The 16,728-nt window shown below is 55.9% G+C and overlaps 4 protein-coding genes and 1 non-coding gene across 5 annotated transcripts; 4 read left to right on the top strand and 1 right to left on the bottom strand.

Moving 5' to 3' along the window:
* Window positions 1-1,029: 1,029 nt before the first annotated feature.
* Window positions 1,030-2,685, bottom strand: GGS23DRAFT_582454 (HAD-like protein). The gene is made up of 2 exons (XM_051517233.1): window positions 2,384-2,685; window positions 1,030-2,173 (listed from the first exon to the last, which is right to left on the bottom strand). Exons 1-2 carry the CDS (start codon window positions 2,435-2,437, stop codon window positions 1,361-1,363), a joined length of 867 nt encoding a protein of 288 aa, XP_051368791.1. The 5' UTR covers window positions 2,438-2,685; the 3' UTR covers window positions 1,030-1,360.
* A 660-nt stretch (window positions 2,686-3,345) lies between these two features.
* GGS23DRAFT_582446 (60S ribosomal protein L5) lies at window positions 3,346-4,916 on the top strand. The gene is made up of 3 exons (XM_051517232.1): window positions 3,346-3,506; window positions 3,676-3,713; window positions 3,801-4,916. Exons 1-3 carry the CDS (start codon window positions 3,504-3,506, stop codon window positions 4,663-4,665), a joined length of 906 nt encoding a protein of 301 aa, XP_051368790.1. The 5' UTR covers window positions 3,346-3,503; the 3' UTR covers window positions 4,666-4,916.
* Window positions 4,917-6,360: 1,444 nt separating this feature from the next.
* GGS23DRAFT_582424 (kinase-like domain-containing protein) lies at window positions 6,361-8,148 on the top strand. Its single transcript, XM_051517231.1, has 3 exons — window positions 6,361-6,740; window positions 6,798-7,291; window positions 7,407-8,148. The coding sequence occupies exons 1-3, from the start codon at window positions 6,492-6,494 to the stop codon at window positions 7,816-7,818; spliced, it is 1,155 nt and encodes a 384-aa protein (XP_051368789.1). The 5' UTR covers window positions 6,361-6,491; the 3' UTR covers window positions 7,819-8,148.
* A 968-nt stretch (window positions 8,149-9,116) lies between these two features.
* On the top strand, window positions 9,117-12,796 carry GGS23DRAFT_582422 (heterokaryon incompatibility protein-domain-containing protein). The gene is made up of 2 exons (XM_051517230.1): window positions 9,117-9,372; window positions 9,433-12,796. Exons 1-2 carry the CDS (start codon window positions 9,286-9,288, stop codon window positions 12,157-12,159), a joined length of 2,814 nt encoding a protein of 937 aa, XP_051368788.1. The 5' UTR covers window positions 9,117-9,285; the 3' UTR covers window positions 12,160-12,796.
* Window positions 12,797-13,705: 909 nt separating this feature from the next.
* GGS23DRAFT_t76 lies at window positions 13,706-13,779 on the top strand. The gene has a single exon. It is a non-coding gene; the product is annotated as a tRNA-Ile (tRNA).
* Window positions 13,780-16,728: the final 2,949 nt, after the last annotated feature.

The raw sequence follows: 16,728 nt of genomic DNA, 5'->3' as shown, positions 1-16,728 counted from the left end.
TACGCATTCCTGCTTCGGGAATTCAACCCCAAAAGCTGGAATAAAATAAAATAGCGAGAAAAAAAGAAAGAGAAGAAAGGAAACCAGAGAGCGCAGCTCGAGGATGAGTCCTGAGGGCGTGCGTGCATATCTCCATCCATCTATGTATTATTTATAACCCTCTCGCGCGACCGCCACGCGTGCGACCGCCTACGGGCTGTAGCATCTGCTGCAACTGTGGTAATGGTGGCGCCGTCGGCATCAGCACCAGCGGTCTCCCCCCTTGCCCTCCTCGTCATACACTCCCTAGTATATACGCCGCGCCAAGTCCGTCTATAATACTCATAGCATGGCGAGGGCGCTCGTCGGTGCAGGCGATACGTTGGATGTTGCGCCGACTCCCGTTTCCCCCCTCGCCACCTTTTTTTTCTTTTCTGCCTTTTCTCGCTGGATCAATTGCATAATAGGAATTGAAGAGCAAAAACCCTGATAGAAAATTCCTCGGTCGGCTGTAAAGCGCAGGACTTACCAAGCCTTGCACTATGCGGTTTCATTGATCACAGCGTCGCAGCACGGACTCGGACCCCGAAGATAAGTTGCGACACCGAGGCGCTAGTCTTCGGCTGCGGGTCCGCCTCGTACTGCCACCTACCCATCCCCTACACCGACGCAGGGGCCAAGGATGGGGTGGGGGAACTACCTAAGATATCTCCGTAGAGCTAAAGAAAGGGGATGCAGATGCGTCGCGGTGCACGTGGCGTACGGCTCTCAGGCGCCGAGGAGCGTCGCAATGCCAGGGGAGGGCGGCCGGCGGGTAGCGTATCCGTCCGTCTTGCTGTCGGCACCGGCGAGGGCGGCCGCGATGCCGGCTGTTATCTATGCCGATGTGAAATAGAGGGTTGCCTGTGGCTGTTTCCGAGTGATAGCTTCCTACCCGTTCGCGTCGTGACGGCTTTCGAAGAGTACTACGTAGAGAGGGAGGTAAGTGGGTGACGCCGCCTACGCGCTTCGCCCCCGCGTCTTCATCTACCGTCGAATCGCGAAATATTCCTCTGGGCCTAGAAGGTGATAGGTCGTTTTGGAGCTATCAAAGTACACCTCCCAGTTTCATGGCAGCTAAGGCAGCATGCCCCAAACCGTAACAATTCCAAGGGGGATCATAGCGTTGCAATCTATGCACGCGGGAGAGGAGCCAGCAGAACGCTCATCAACAATGCGTCTAGGTTTCGATATGTAAAGAATTGCCCATCCCAAAATACCACCCGCTGACACCCAACCCGTAGGTTACCGCATCCCCTACTCACGTTATATACACCTACTCCCCGCCCCGGCAAAGGTAACCCTTAGGCACGTTTACACGTCTAGATAATATAATATCCATCTATATCTTAGCCTTGGCATCTCCACCCATCTTCGGCCGGACCGGCACGCGCGGGTGGTCGCCGGCCAGCTGGAGCCCGGTGATGGCCTCGAGCTCGTCGACGGCCTCGTAGGTCCTGCCGAGGGGGACCTTGACGGTGCGGAAGCCGGCGGCGCGGGCGGCCTTGAGGTTCTCGCCGATGTCGTCGAAGAAGACGACCTCGTCGGGGCGCACGCCGTCGGGCCAGCCGTGGGCGCGCGCGAACGCGTCGACGCGGGCGAGCGCGAGCGCGTAGATGCGCGGGTCGGGCTTGCGCAGGCCGACGTGCGCCGACGACACGAAGACGTCGAAGAGGCGGCGCACCGGGTCGTCAGCGAAGGAGTCGCCGCGGAACAGCGCGTGCCCGGGCGGGAACCGCACCGTGTTGCTCAGCGCCGCCAGCACGAACCCGCCGCGCGCCCGCAGCGCCCGCAGCGCCGGGTACATCCACGGGTCCGGCGCCATCGACGCGCGCATCATGTCCTCGAACAGCCAGCGCCCGTCGAGCCGCGGCACCGGCGGCACCGCCCCGCCACCGCCACCATCAGATGCGGCCGCCCCCCGCTGCTGCTGCTGCTGCTGCTGCTGCTCCCGGTAGAAGGCCGCCCACCGCCCCGCGTCGTGCAGGTCCCCGTTGAACCCGGCGTAGAACGCGTCGTCGAGCGGGATCTCGCCCCGCTCCAGCCGGTGCCAGAACCCGTCCGGCGCCGTCTTCGAGATCGAGTAGTTGACCCACCCCGGCGGGATGCCCAGGCTGAGCTCGTAGTCTAGGATCGACTGAAAGGGCGACACGACCTGTTTTTGGGGGAGGTGGGTGTTAATTTTGGGGTTCCTGGTTATACCGCTCTTGAGAACGAGATCCCGGCCAGCTAGGCGGGTAAGGCGGGTGGGTAACAACGAGGCATTCGCAGGCGTGGGAATTCGCGCACAAGCAGTCACAGAGAACTTCCAAATGATGTTCTACCAACGAAAGTCGGGACTTGGCTGGTGGGATATAGGACTTACACAGACGCCGCCGATGTCGAATAGGAGGACCTTGGGCTGCTTCGGGGTCGCCATCGGGAGCGGTGTGGGATTGCGAAGGGTGTGCTAGGGAATACCGGTGTATATTGCCTGTGGACGTTTGCTATGATGAAGCTTCATATGTTCGAATTCGTCCACTGGAATTATGTAGGTGTGCAATTCTACCATCCTGTCGGCAAGACGAACGTAATAGAGATGAATGCGCCTTCGCCGAGGTGCCCCTCGACAACTCGACGAGCCTCGGTTGATTTACTCGGATGCGTTTACCTAGGTCTAGTGGTTCCTTACTGGATCGATTCCTCCCACTGGTGGCGTTGACAGTGACTGACTGGTCAGCTCCACGAGATAGCCAGGTACCTAGGTACATCCAACAACCTACCCCCACATCTCTACCGAGTTCAACTTGTCATAGGCACATCAGGTTAGATAAGCACTCAACAACAATCCAAGGTACCTAAGTATCTACATAATAGAGGGTAAAAGTTGTGAATGTGGTACGCATAGAAACGGGGGGTAAGTTTGTACCCTCGACCTTCTAAGAACTTCTTATTTTTAAGGAGTCCTGCTACTACTGCGCTGCCACTGCTGCCACTACTATGCACTAGCACCACTAAGTTAGCTATACCACCACCACCACCACCACCACCACAGCTTATGACCATGCTCTAAGGCAATATGTAAGGCAATATTTTCTTACAAAAAAGAATACATTGAGTGCACTTTCGCACGGCAGTTAGAAATGCATTTGAAAGGAAATTTCCCTATCCCTTACTAGTACGACCTCCTTAAAAATAAAAAGTTCTTATAAGGTTGAGGGTACAAACTTACCCCCTGTTTCTTGGCATCCCACATTCACAACTTTTGCCGCCCACTATGTACTACACAGGTACCGGCTTGGAACTCGTGCCCCACCCAACTTACAGACGGGGAGGGCTTATCGAGTTGGAAGCGAATTTTCGCCCACAGAAACACAAATGAAGTCGACACATTAATTTTCTATCCAAAAAGCGCCCTCGACCTTTGCCGTCTCCCTTCTGCAAACCACACATCCCGATAACTGCGCCGACATCACCTCCCCCGCCCCTCGCCCCAATCAGTCAAGATGGTGAGTGTGACGTGAACATGCGGCCGTCCCAGTGCCAGAAATGGCCAGCATTGCGTACATGTAGCATTGACCCGTCCTGGGACGGTGTTGAGAGAGAGTCCATGCAAGATGCTTCGGAGGAGAGATGATACCTGAAGCGCAAATTGCTGACTCGGTCCTATCTCGACAGGCCTTCGACAAGGCGGTCAAGAGCAGCGCCTACTACAGGTGAGTATCCCCACCCCGGATGCTGCGATATCCGTGGTGCGAGAGCGGGAAAGGGGAGTGCAAAGCTGACGATGGTGAATCCTGCAGCCGCTTCCAGACCAAGTACAAGCGCCGTCGTCAGGGAAAGACAGACTACTACGCTCGTAAGCGCCTCATCACCCAGGCCAAGAACAAGTACAACGCCCCCAAGTACCGTCTGGTCGTCCGCTTCAGCAACCGCGACATCATCACCCAGATCGTCACCTCAGAGATTTCCGGCGACAAGATCTTCGCCGCCGCCTACTCTCACGAACTCCGGGCCTACGGCATCGAGCACGGCCTAACCAACTGGGCTGCCGCCTACGCCACCGGCCTGCTCCTCGCCCGCCGTGTCCTCAAGAAGCTCGGCCTTGATGAGACCTTCGCCGGCGTCGAGGAGCCCGATGGAGAGTTCACCCTGACCGAGGCTGCCGAGCACGACGGCGAGGATCGAAGGCCCTTCAAGGCTTTCCTTGATGTCGGCCTCGCGCGAACTTCGACCGGTGCCCGCGTCTTCGGCGTTATGAAGGGTGCTTCCGATGGCGGTATCCTAGTCCCCCACTCGGAGAACCGATTCCCCGGTTACGATGTGGAGTCGGAGGAGCTCGACGCCGAGACCCTGAAGAAGTACATCTATGGTGGCCACGTCGCCGAGTACATGGAGAATCTGGCGGACGACGACGAGGAGCGATACAAGAGCCAGTTCCAGAAGTACCTCGAGGACGACCTAGAGGCCGACGGTCTCGAGGAGCTCTACACCGAGGCCCACGCTGCCATCCGAGAGGACCCCTTCAAGAAGGCCGAGAGCGAGGGCCCCAAGAAGACCAAGGAGGAATGGAAGGCCGAATCCAAGAAGTACAAGACGCCCAAGTCCACCAAGGAGCAGAAGATCGAGAGAGTCAAGGCAAGGCTGGCCGAGCTCACCGCCGAATAAATGGCCACCGCTTAAGCATGTGTACCGGGATTCCTCCTCCCTCCTGACGCTCACGGTTTATTTTCAGGCACCTGGAGTTTTATAGGAATGGCTCATAGGGTGGTCATCAAATGAATGAATGAAGTTCAATAATCTACGACTCTTCTCCTGTCACGTAGGCACGCACTCCTAAGGATTGCCACGTAAGCTCTCACCTCTAGTCCACAAACTAACACCTGTTACGCCGGGTGTTCGGTTCCTAGCCTCCCTTATCGGGAGTTAGCCATCTGACCCCTCTTCCCCCTTATAAACCACGTATCCCTCTCGCTACTCGGGGGCTCTAAAATACCAACACCTGCCAAGCTAGGTGTTGCGATTCTAGACTGTCAGGGGATGTAGGGATTCTAGGCATACCTCGAGAGCGACTGGAACGTCCGTATATAGACCGCTCGTTTCTCTCCTTGATAGATAGCCTGGGCAGTCGATCCAATCTTTATCCCATATCCGCTTGTTATCATTGCGCCTAGAGGAGAGTCTGGAATCGCAACACCTAGCTTGGCAGGTGTTGGTATTTCAGGGCCCCCAAGTAGCGAGAGGGACACGTGGCTCACGAGGGGGGGTTAGATTACTAGAAACCGAACACCCGATATAGGGGAGGCTAGAAACCAAACACCCGGCGTAGAGGAGGCTAGAAACCGAACACCCGATGTAGGGTAGGGGAGGCTAGAAACCGAACACCCGGCGTAACAGGTGTTGTTGGTTTGTGGGCTAGAGGTGAGAGCTTACGTGGCAGTCCTTAGGAGTGCGTACCTACGTGACGACTAGCGAGAGAGAGAGAGAGAGAGAGATGTGCTACTTTGATATTGCTTTTCCTGCCTTTTGCAGGGCACTGCATTCGTAGCGAGTTTGCTGTCATTGGATATTCGGTAGTATCATACGGTTCCCTGTCGAACGCATGCCGTTTTCTGATACGATGTCTTTAACCATGTCATTCTTACCTCAACTAACTCTTGCGGCGGATAAGACGCTGCTACACACGTTGTTTATAGCTGCATCTGTATGGCTTCCTCTATAGTAAGCGGATGCACATTTCTATGTTATCCAACCCCAGCAGTCTCAGACGGTTGGCTCGTATCTCCTCTGCCGGGGCCTCCTCTTGGGCTTAACCTACAGAGTTCCGGTTCTAATACTATGAAGGTGCAACCAATCACATAGGTAAGGTATATTGTCATACTGAAAGCTATATAACCTACCTACACTACAAGGGAGAAGTGTGGCCGTTTACTTTTTTTTTTTTTAACTTGATAGCTATATATATTATGAGAAGTGTTAGTTACTAGCTAATAAGAATATCAATTCTGACCAAACCTCGTCTGAGATCGGGGTTGTATATACACATCCGCGCTCTAAAGCTCCGGCTGCACTATATCGATCCGGCAACCAGGAGATATCCGGCGCTATTGTCGCAGCAATATATGTGAGACTACCGGCAGGGACCCCCCCGGAGGGCACATATCTGCGGGGTCAAGCTCCGGCGAGTGGCCGCTAGGCCGTAGATCCCACTGCAACCCCGTAGGTGAGTACGTGAGACGAAGACGGAGAAAGCTAGGCTCAAGACGTAGACATGGCTTTCAGCCCATTGGACGAGAAGTATCGTATATGGATCCCGCGATACGCATGAGCTTATCCTAGAAGACTGTATTACTTGCATGGAACCAGGCATTTGTATTATGAGTCATACATGGCCGTACCAAACCCCTAATAATGTGAGGGTATACCATTTTTCTTCGCAGCTGCATGTAAAACTCTCGTATGAGGAGTTGCCAATCCTATTAGCCTGAGCAGAAATGGCACCGCCAGCTCAGCCAGAGCTCGATGCGCTCGTTACCCGCGTATTGGAGCAGCTCTCCGAAACCCCGTATTCTTGCTCTTCTCTCACGCGGCTCGTCAACGGCACTACTAACTTCGTTTTCCGCGGCATTCTTACCCGGCCTCTCCCCCTCGGAGATGACAAACCTGTCGAGACTGTGATTGTCAAGTACACCGCCGACTTTGCCGCACTCAATAAGGACTTGCCTATCGATGCTTCTCGTTGTGTAGCCAGCCCTTTTTAGTGACCGTGTCTCTGGCGTCTCGCTAACTTCGAGGTTCAGGTAGTTGAGGGGTCTATTCTGAATCTTCTGAACAACTTACCTGACGGCTCCCTAGTCAGAACGCCGCATCTTTACCTCTTTGATCAAAGCACAAGCACCCAGGTCCTGCAGGACATACCAGATGCCGTGGATTTGAAGACGATCCTTGTGTCGCCCACGGCCAACGTCCCCCTCTCCCAACCTCTCGCCACGTCAATTGGCTATGCTTTGGGCTCCTGGTTGCGTTCCTTCCATTCGTGGGCCTCGACACAGTCGCGAGACGGGGCTCATAGAGGTGCCGAAATCGGCCCCAACGAGCCTATGCGGAAATTGAAATATCTAGTCACCTACGGCAGCTTCATCGGCAACCTCGAGCAGTTTCCGGACGTACTCGGGGACCATAGGAAGACGCTGGAAGAGGTCAAACTAATGGCTGCTGACGAGTTCGAGAAGTCGGGGGCGGATGCGCACGGGGACGAGTGGGGAATTATCCACGGCGACTTTTGGTCGGGCAAGTAAGCCATTCTTATATTTGACCCCCCCCCCCCCCCCCTCCTCTTTCCTTATTTCATTGTATGCTTGTAGCTTGTCGAATCGGCGGTGAACTGACGACGGAATATTCACCACCAGCATCCTCATCTCGGAAACCCAGACGCGAGACGAAGCGCCGGGGCTCTTCGTCGTCGACTGGGAGTTCGTCCAGTTCGGCCACCGGGCCTACGACCTCGGCCAGATGGTGGGCGACCTCTGCGAGCGGAAGCACTTCCAGGACGCGCAGGCGGCCGCGTGGGCCGTCGACGCGTTCCTCGCGGGCTACGGCGCGGTGGCGGACGACGTGGCCTTCCGCGCCGCCATCCACGCCGGCGTGCACCTGATCACCTGGCTGGCCCGCGGCCCGCCGCTGGCCATGCGTCCGGCCTGGGCCAGGGAGCGTGCCGCGGGCGCGGTGAAGCTGGGCCTGGACATGGTGCTGAGGGGCTGGGCGAGGGACAGGGAGTGGTTTGCGGGCAGTGGGCTGGCGGGGTTGTTCAGCTCGAGGTGACTTTGGACGGATACCTGATATTCGGTTAGGTTCGTCTACTGATCACGCACGTCATTGCTCCGATCGCTGTCGCAATCGTAATGCATAGGTCGTTCTCCTTCCCTTGAAGAGGAGCAGCGTGGGCACGCTGTTGGTAGGGCGTATTCGGAAAGACCACACCCGTCAACAGCTGGCCCAAGTGCCTATCGACAGGAATACAGCTATAACGGCAGTGTGACAGCCGTATCTAGTAGTTGTGTGTGATATAGAGAAGAAGGTAAAAATATGCGAGACCTAATATACCTACCTATAACTAACTACCTATAACTACCTACCTGGCTAAATATACCTACATCACGAACCTTACAAGGACTATAAGTCCTACCGCATCACCAGAGAGGCAAGTAAGTACCTAAGGTAAGAGGTGCTTGACCTACCAACCTACCTCCCAGGCACCCAAGGTAGATAAGATATACCTACCTGCCCAGCCACCATTCCAGTTATTCGCGATTACGTCGTCTTACTTGAGGGGTACAATTAATTTTGAAACGCAAGACCTTTTTTTAGTTGCGGTATTTTCCTCGTTGTTCTTCCCGTTGCTGACTGGCTTTATTAGAAATAAGGCCGGCGCGATCGGGCTGTTCACGCGCGCACCTCCTTTTCCATAGCCTTCAGAGGGTAGGTAATACTTCTGTTTTTCACCACACAGCCAAAACATATAGGTACGGAGAAGCGCAGAGCGTAGCGAAGAGCTTCGGCGTATACCAACTACCTAGTGTTATGCAGTTGCCGGGACAAACTCGCTGAGATGCCGGATCGCCTATTCGGAGCTGTGGCCACGAGGACGACCGTGGCCAAGCTCCGATCGGGGACGTTAATGTCACCGAAGCGAGAGGGTAGGTACCTAACTAACAGGTTGCCACTTAGACGCCGGCCGAGCCTCCTGCTTGCTGAAGCCGAGGCCGAATACGAGGAAACGGCTCATCCAACTCTATGCCTAATATCCGGCTCCATCGTCGTCGTCATCTTCTTCTTCCGACAACTCACCAACCCGTAACCTGCTCGCGGGCTGGTGACCTCCCCGAGTCCCAGCCTCGGGAATGGCGACTGCAGTCAGATACAGGCATCCTGGATATTACTGCATGCCATCGCGTTCGATATGTAGGGGCCTTCGTTCATCAGCCAATAAAGCGCGGTTTTGGTGGAAGCTCCTGTCGGCTGAGATTTACCTACCCGATAATAAATGCAGCCCGGTTTCATCCATATAACGTAGAGGTACTCAGTAGGTGGTGCGTCTGCGGCGATCGGCGAGAGAGGAAAGAAAGACCGCAACTCCGAAGGGCACATAAATTTTTCTTGCAATGAGTGTTAATATTAATATACCTAATATCTCCTTTGCAATCCAAAATTTCCTGCCCAGCGGATATAGCCCTGAGCAGTACCAATATCGCTAACCCTGCCCGAGACATCACTCAGTTAAATCTATAGATGGACAAGTTCTTTAGGCCCCCCGGTCGTGAGGGCGTAATATCTGTCGATCACCAGGCCAGTTCGCACAGTCGAAAAGATACGAAGGTGAGGCTTCGGCTTCAATCTCCAACAGCGATGCAGCATGTTCTAATGTAAAGGGGATAGGAGAACTTATGCTCCCGTTGTGAGAGACTACCACTATATGCCGAGAATTTTATCATTGGCACTCCACCGGTCGTGGTCGACAGCGTCGCCGCACATGTAGGGCGCTACCAGTCTCGGGAGGCAAACAGCGGATTTATCCCCAGATCGGGTGGCTGCCAGGAAAATTTTGCAACATTGCAGGACCTTCGTCAAAACCAAGGCCGGTGTGCTTTCTGCCGCCTTGTATGCGGCGCAATTGAGCGTTACAGTGGCGGAAATACTGGTCCGGAAAAGGTAAATGCCAAAACGATCTGCTCACTTCGATGGGAGCTCCATGGCCAGATAGTTCATTCATCGGAGCCTGTGAATAGAACTCGGCGAATCTGCCTCACCTGGACCGAGCAGACGGGCCATGCTCAGGAGGTTTTCTTGCTGTTCGTTGCACGGAAAGATGCCATCACCCGACACAATCTTGATGTTCGCCCCCTAGGACGCGATCCAGCCGACCAGGAGGGAAAGCTGGCCCTCGTTAAGCGTTGGTTCGATATCTGCGTTAGGAACCATGAGGACTGTCGCATTACGCATGGAACCAAGAAGGGGTTCATGGAGCTGATAGAAGGGACTTATTTTGGCGTCATTGACGTTGTCGACATGCGGCTTAAATCGTTACCTCTGGACCGCTCTCTCAGGCCTGAGCGATTCGTTGCCCTGAGTTACGTCTGGGGGCCAAGAGAGTCAGATGACGATATGTCCTATGTGACGACCCAGTCCAACGTCATAGACCGCATGAGACACAATGGTCTTCGGAAAATAATCCATAACCTCCCAAAGACCCTTCGGGATGCTATGTCGTTGGTGTTCCATCTGGGGTATCGCTACCTCTGGATAGACTCGCTATGCATCGTTCAAGACTTCGAGAGCTCGTGGCGGCTTAATTCCCAGGCTATGCACCTCGTCTATGGCAACGCGGATTTTACGATATGTGCTGCTGATGGAAAAAACTCATCCGCAGGCTTGCGTGCCGCGAGTACGATCCTACCAGGTCGAAGCCGAGAATCTACAAGCAACCGTGTACTAAACACGGAGCCTTTGAGCGAAGACGTGAGCGATACTGTACGTCTCATTGCCACGCGATCGCTTGAGGCCACAATCAACGACTCCGAATGGAACCAACGTGCATGGACTTTCCAGGAGCGCGTCCTCTCCCGGCGTTGCCTCATCTTCGCTGACGGGAATGTTCACTTCCAATGCCGCAGGGTTACCTTCTCTCAGGATATCTACGCCGATGGGGGCGAGTCCAGCTCGTTAGAACGAGGTAGCTCGCCGTTGCGAACGCTGCGTGAACTGCGAGAGCGTCCGCTATCGTTTTATCTGACATATGTCCGGATGTACACCGGCCGCCGGCTCACCAAGCCACAGGATATCCTGGCCGCCTTCGCAGGAATTTCCTGGCTGCTGGGACGGTATATGGATGCTCCGTTGCTCTTCGGCCTACCTACCTCACATTTCGATTTAGCCATCCTTTGGAATCCGGTAACAAAAATTAGGCGTATGGCCCCACGACATCCAGCATACACCGGGTGGGCATTCCAGCAAGATAACGCGGGAAGTTTCCCTTCGTATGCGGAGCGGAGGTCTTTCGAGAGCCTGGGGCTTCCGACATGGTCCTGGTCAGGTTGGATGGACGGGAGGATCGAGTACGACCCGGCCATGCTGGAAGGGTGTCTACTGAACGTACACGAATGGCTTATAAACCACACATGGATCGAATGGTATATTCGTGACGAAAAAGGGCACTTGAGTGCCTTATGGGGCATGATTTTACAGGGGGTCGAGCGGGACACTGAAATCCCTATTGCAGCTAAACAGGATACACGGTGGATGGGCTACCCTGGCCGAGGTTCCGAAAGCCAGAAGTGTCCAGATACATCGCCTATTCGGATGCCAGAAGAGAGACAAGGGCATCAAAGCCACAAAATTTCCCCCTTGTCTGAAGGGCCATTACCCGATCAATATAAACGGATGAGTAACTCGGTATATATTAGTACTTATTCACCGCAGGGGGTGTGCGGAGGTGAAACCTGCACAATGAATAATACGGAACGATCGAGTCACAAGCTACCAGATCGCAAAATCGGACGTAATGGCAACGATTGCGACGACGAAGATGATTACGGCCGGCATAATTTGAAAGACAAGATCTATGGGGAAGATTCGAGGGTGCAGGAAGAATTCAGAGCCATCTTGCCCGGCAGCCCCTTTGGTGTCATCCGAAATACGGCACCCCAATCGGTAGCAGATGGGCAAGGACAACGATCAGGGACGAAAGCGACACAAGGCTGTATGCCAATCCTCCAATTCAAGACCTGGCGCACCGAACTTCATGTCACGATCCGAGATATCGCAAAGAGCAACGCAAGTACCGGGCTACACCAATGCGACATCCTTGACAAGGCAGGCGACTGGTGCGGCGCCATCAAGCTTGACGACGACTTGATTCGACCACGCCAGCTCCACATCTTCCAGTTCATTGCTATTTCGGACGCTAAAGGCTTCACGGAAGAGGAGTGTCCCGTTTGGACGTACTACATCCCGAAAGAGCGAAAGGAATCCGAGTGGGACGTGTACTTTGTGCTTCTACTGGAGAGGAACCTGGAGCGCGGCGTCTGGGAGCGCGCCGGGCTCGGTAAGGTTTTCAAGGCGGCCTTTCTCCTGGAGCAGAGCTGGGATGAGATCAAGCTGGGCTAGCTACCGCGGGGCCAGACGCCGCTGAGACCCCCGCCGGGAGCCGGGAGCAGTTTCAACTGCGGCTGGGTGAGGAAAGGGGTAACCGTTGCAACTCGAGAATGGCGACCTTAAACCCACCCCGTAACTGGAGAGATAGTCTGGGCCTTACAGTTTCTTTGAGATATCGTACCGGGCACCGGATGACCTAGGCGAGCGCACGCTCATAGTTTTGCTGCTGATTTGCATTGGAATATTGAATCCGTCCCTGAATGGGCAGGTTGCTCGCAGATGTTGTGATATAAGAGTAGACCAATCCGGGACGGTAGGTGGACGCACTCCCAGGGGAGACTTATGCACCAGCATAGAAAAGCAACTCCACTCCTCATGGCCCCCGAGGTGGTTGAGATCCTTACTACCCCTTTTACATACGCGGGCATTCCCAGATCGATCAACCCACCACCCGTTTCCGGCCGTTCCTAGGCTCTCGGTAGGTATTGCAGAGGGAGCGCGTGCCCTCAGCGAGAGACTAGGCGGCGGTATGCCGCCCACTTCGCGGCAACCCCGACGAAGTCACCTCCCCCCTCCCTCCCCCCTTTCCTTCTCTTCCCCTCCGTCTCGTGCCACCACGACCACCGCCGTCCCTCCCCTCCCCTGCCCGATTCACCGTCCTCGCGAACGCTACGAGCCGCCGCACCGCGGGCAGCAGGCGAAGCCAGAACCGGGCCTGGCGCGACGGGGCCCTGGCGTCGGCCGTCGCCGCATCTAGGTAGGTATAACCTCGCGGGTGCGCATGGCTCGATGGGCAGATGCGGAAAATCCCCAGGCAAGGCGCCATCGCACCCCCGCCCGCTCCCGGGGCAAGGCCCGGCTCGGGTATGCGCTCGCGATAGGTGGCGGGTAGCTGGGCCCCCCCTTCGGGTCGGTTGTGCATTAGCGCCGACGCCGCAGGTCGCTGCGAACTGCTCAGGGCCGCGTCTGCGCCGTGGCCATGGCGTGCTGGCGCTGGCGCTGCTGCGCGTCGACGGGGCCCAGGTCTCGCGTGGCTGTCTGGGAGGAGGAGGTTGTGGCTGGGAGCGAGTGTAGCGTCTGCTCCCCCTTCCGCGACGGCGCAACTACCCGCCCCAGGTCGTCGGCGGCGGCGGCGGCGGCATTGCCGAGTTTGGCTCGACCTGCCTGTTTGTTACCTACCTACCTAGGTGTCTCCCGTTTTTTCATCGGGTTGCTCTCTGGCTACCTGGGTGGACTGATGTCTCGAGATGGCCCGCCTGTAGACTCGCCACTGGGCGGTTGCGGTAAGGGCGGGAGCGAGGTCGTCGTGATCCCCGATAGACCTGCCCAATCTGGCAATGCCACCTCTTCTGCCGTCCCCCCCACGGCTGCAGGCTGGGGTTGCAACGGCGTCGTAGGTAGCGAAGTACACGCACACAACAGCAACACACAGAGGGAGCGTGTTCGCTCGGGGAATAAACTCCCCTCGCGCCCATCGTCCAACCATGCGCTTACATAGCGTTGTTGCCATTCTCCTGCCATGTCGGCTGCCTGAGGCCTAGCGTGCACCCTCAACCAGGGTCCCATAGCTCAGTTGGTTAGAGCGTCGTACTAATAATGCGAAGGTCGAGAGTTCGACCCTCTCTGGGACCACGCTTTCTTTTCCATCTTTTGCCTCGCCGACAAACTGGTACGTAGGTGCTCTTTGTTCCGTCGTGTCTTTTTTTTCCCCCCTTCTCTCTCGTTTTCTTTTTGAGGGGCGTGTGCATGATTGAGCGGAGGACCCGTAGGAGATAAGCTACCCCACGGTACGCTAAGGCAGTTGAGTGGTTCTTCTCCCTCTCCTGTCTTCTGCGTTGCGGGCTGCGAGTTGGATTTCCTCCACCAATGTCGGCGGTCGTAGTGTGCATTACGGGCTACGAGTGGGTCCTACGCATTATCGTGGGGACTTGTAGGTATATTAGGTAGGTACTCTTCTTTTGGTAGCACGCTCCCTCGAGAACGCCTATTTTAGGCGTGTCTGTCCATCCACACTTTCGACGCGTGTGGGGAATCCAAAGTAGATCGATTCAGATATTCTATCTACAGTACTCCTCCTCCGAGGGCCGGCGAAGCTTGCAAGTGTAACCGAGCGCCGTCGCCGTTCGATAACGCCAGTGCCGGACCGCTGAGATCTCGCTTCCTGCCACGGAGTAGGCCGGGGGAGTCATGACCGTGTGATTGGCGGTCGGGTCCGTCTAATCGAGATCTCGTCGCATCGTTTGCGTGTCTTGGTCGCACCGCTGGGAGGCACAGCGAGGCCTCGAGATCCACCACTTGCCCACACCATCACGCCGCCCAACCGTCGTCCCGTCCGCCTTATTGGTCGGGCATGTGCCGGGCGCTCTATTTTTGTTTTGGTTCGTTATTCTGGCGGGTTGGTGTGTTCAGTTGTGTATTACTTACATCATAGGTAGGTATATACCCCCTAATCTCTGCACTCGACGGCTACAAACGCCTATCGGCAACGGTAACTCGTGAGTAAGTCGATGGGGGCATGATGCTACCACACGCGCAAACACCCAGCCTAGCCCCATCTTCCCGCCCCCTTCGTCTCCCAGCTGAGAGAACATGTGGACGGGCTGGGGGCAGCGTACGGACGGAGGCGTCACACCGATGGCGTAGGGCGGCGCGTGCGAGGTTGTATCAAACTTGCCGCTGGCTGGCGAGATGAAGCGCCGCGAGGAATGCAAGCTTTACCTACCTCCCTAGTTCTGCCTTCTCTCTAGATATCTACGATCCTACCGTAGTAGGTAACAGTCTGCTTCGGGGGTTCTACGATGGTCTAACTACCTAAGCGGAGGGCAGAGTGCCGTAGTGCTCTCGTCGCGGTTCATTTTCGTAGCGCTGCCAGCGCAGAACGGGGGCCGGCGCTCTGCGTGAAGAGAGAAAGCGGAGGTGGAGGGACAGGGGGAGGTCTCGAAGGGTCTATGCGATCCGGCGAATCAGCGCGGGCCATATTACGTCGGCTGGGTACCGAAGAGGTAGCTACCAGCGTACCCCTCTCCCCGGCTCTCATGTACCTACCACCCGCCCAGAGGCGCCTAGGCGGAGACAGATGGTACATTAGCACCGATCCCCTCTCTACTTCCCCCAGTACCAGGCCTGTAGGTACATCAAAACCTCAGGAGGTACCTACCAGGTACGGTCCCCCTTTTTCTGTCCTTCGCCTTTCTTCACGGTCGCCTTGGGTAAGATGGTGCTTGGTATAATAGCGTGCGGGATGCATTCCCGATAATACCGGCGGGAACGTGGGCAGAGCTGAGAGAGCACCAGGCGGGAAGACCGAGGATGCTGTTTATAACGTACAGCGCAAGGGATCGGTGGTGCGCGCGATATAAATGCGCGTCAATCTTTAACACGTTATACACGCCTACCTACCTAGGTATATCACGTTCATATACCTACGACGTAGTGTAAGCACCCAGGAGTGTCCCATGAACCGGCCAAGCAAGATCAGCAGGGATTCTGTAGTCCGTCAAGGTATGCCGTGCGAAGTCATGTCTAACTGAGTATGTAGACTTTTGTATATGATGTATACAGACTACGTTATATACATGTATTGCACGGATTCGGTGATGGGGCTTCGGCGTGAGGATAGCATCGATCTACCGGACGGCCAATGGCGGCGGAGGCAATGGGGCAACGGGCTGGCATGCTGCTGCACGCATTCAGCCCGTCTTCCGTGTTTTTGATTCCTTGGATTTCCCATTCCTCACCTGTCTACCCCTCATATCCTTCACCACGGCCCCCCCCCCCCCTTTTTTTTCCCCTTCTCGCCCCATCGCCGAACATGGCGAGACGGGAGAGACAAGAGATGCGCAGCATGTGACGCACGGGCGGTCCATCCATATAGGAGCGCCCCCTTGCCCGTCTACCCACTGGGGTCTCGGCTTAGCGTGCACGGCGTCCGTCCTACGTCGTAGGGGGGTTGCGGCGGGATGCAGCAGAAAATACCTAATTGCGTCGTCTTCCACCGAGAGGGGGGGGAGGGGAACTGACTCTCCGCCTGTACTCCGGTCGTTTATGCACGTGTAGGTTCTTGGGTTCTGCGGCTAGGCGCAACACCGTGGTTATGTATTGTCTAGGAGTACCTAAGGTATAGTAGGTACCTACGTTATTGACATACGTCGAGGGCGTAACATAAGAGAACCGGTCTGTCGAGAATTCGAGATACACCGCCGACCGATGCATCCCTCGACACTTCGGGATGGCACGTGTGGGTCGAGGGCAGTTGGGTGCATGCAGTTGCATATGTATTTGTATATTCCGGTCTCGAAATAGCATAAGCCGACGATTCGATGGATTACAGCCTGCCCCGTCCTGCCGTGCGCGGGCACGGCGACGAGAGATGCTGCTGTGGCCGCATGCAACTTGTGCATGGCTTATTGTGTACGCATTATCCCTGCCCGTCCTGGCCGCCGTGTGGTAGACATGGCGACTACACGTACTAGTAGCCCGCGGGCAGCAAATAACAAAATACTCCAGACCACCCACCCAACTCCGCCGCGCTGCCCCGTCCTTCGCTGCCTCTCAGCTCAGCTCAGCAGCGCGCCCGGGCAG

This window comes from Durotheca rogersii, assembly GCF_024521655.1.
Source record: "Durotheca rogersii strain YMJ 92031201 chromosome Unknown GGS23scaffold_26, whole genome shotgun sequence".
NCBI classification, from domain to species: Eukaryota; Fungi; Ascomycota; class Sordariomycetes; order Xylariales; family Xylariaceae; genus Durotheca; species Durotheca rogersii.
The sequence above is the reverse complement of the archived record's forward strand: the minus strand, read 5'-3'. Positions and strand labels throughout refer to the sequence as shown.

Bases quoted from the DNA above. Each gene is read 5' to 3' on its own strand.
- GGS23DRAFT_582454 (XM_051517233.1), bottom strand. From the start codon at position 2,437: ATGGCGACCCCGAAGCAGCCCAAGGTCCTCCTATTCGACATCGGCGGC. The intron at 2,174-2,383 runs GTAAGTCCTATA...CCCCAAAAACAG, and splicing joins TCGACATCGGCGGCGTCTGT to GTCGTGTCGCCCTTTCAGTC.
- GGS23DRAFT_582424 (XM_051517231.1), top strand. From the start codon at position 6,492: ATGGCACCGCCAGCTCAGCCAGAGCTCGATGCGCTCGTTACCCGCGTA. The intron at 6,741-6,797 runs GTAGCCAGCCCT...TTCGAGGTTCAG, and splicing joins CTATCGATGCTTCTCGTTGT to GTAGTTGAGGGGTCTATTCT. The intron at 7,292-7,406 runs GTAAGCCATTCT...ATTCACCACCAG, and splicing joins GGCGACTTTTGGTCGGGCAA to CATCCTCATCTCGGAAACCC.
- GGS23DRAFT_582422 (XM_051517230.1), top strand. From the start codon at position 9,286: ATGGACAAGTTCTTTAGGCCCCCCGGTCGTGAGGGCGTAATATCTGTC. The intron at 9,373-9,432 runs GTGAGGCTTCGG...TAAAGGGGATAG, and splicing joins ACAGTCGAAAAGATACGAAG to GAGAACTTATGCTCCCGTTG.
- GGS23DRAFT_582446 (XM_051517232.1), top strand. The intron at 3,714-3,800 runs GTGAGTATCCCC...TGAATCCTGCAG, and splicing joins AAGAGCAGCGCCTACTACAG to CCGCTTCCAGACCAAGTACA.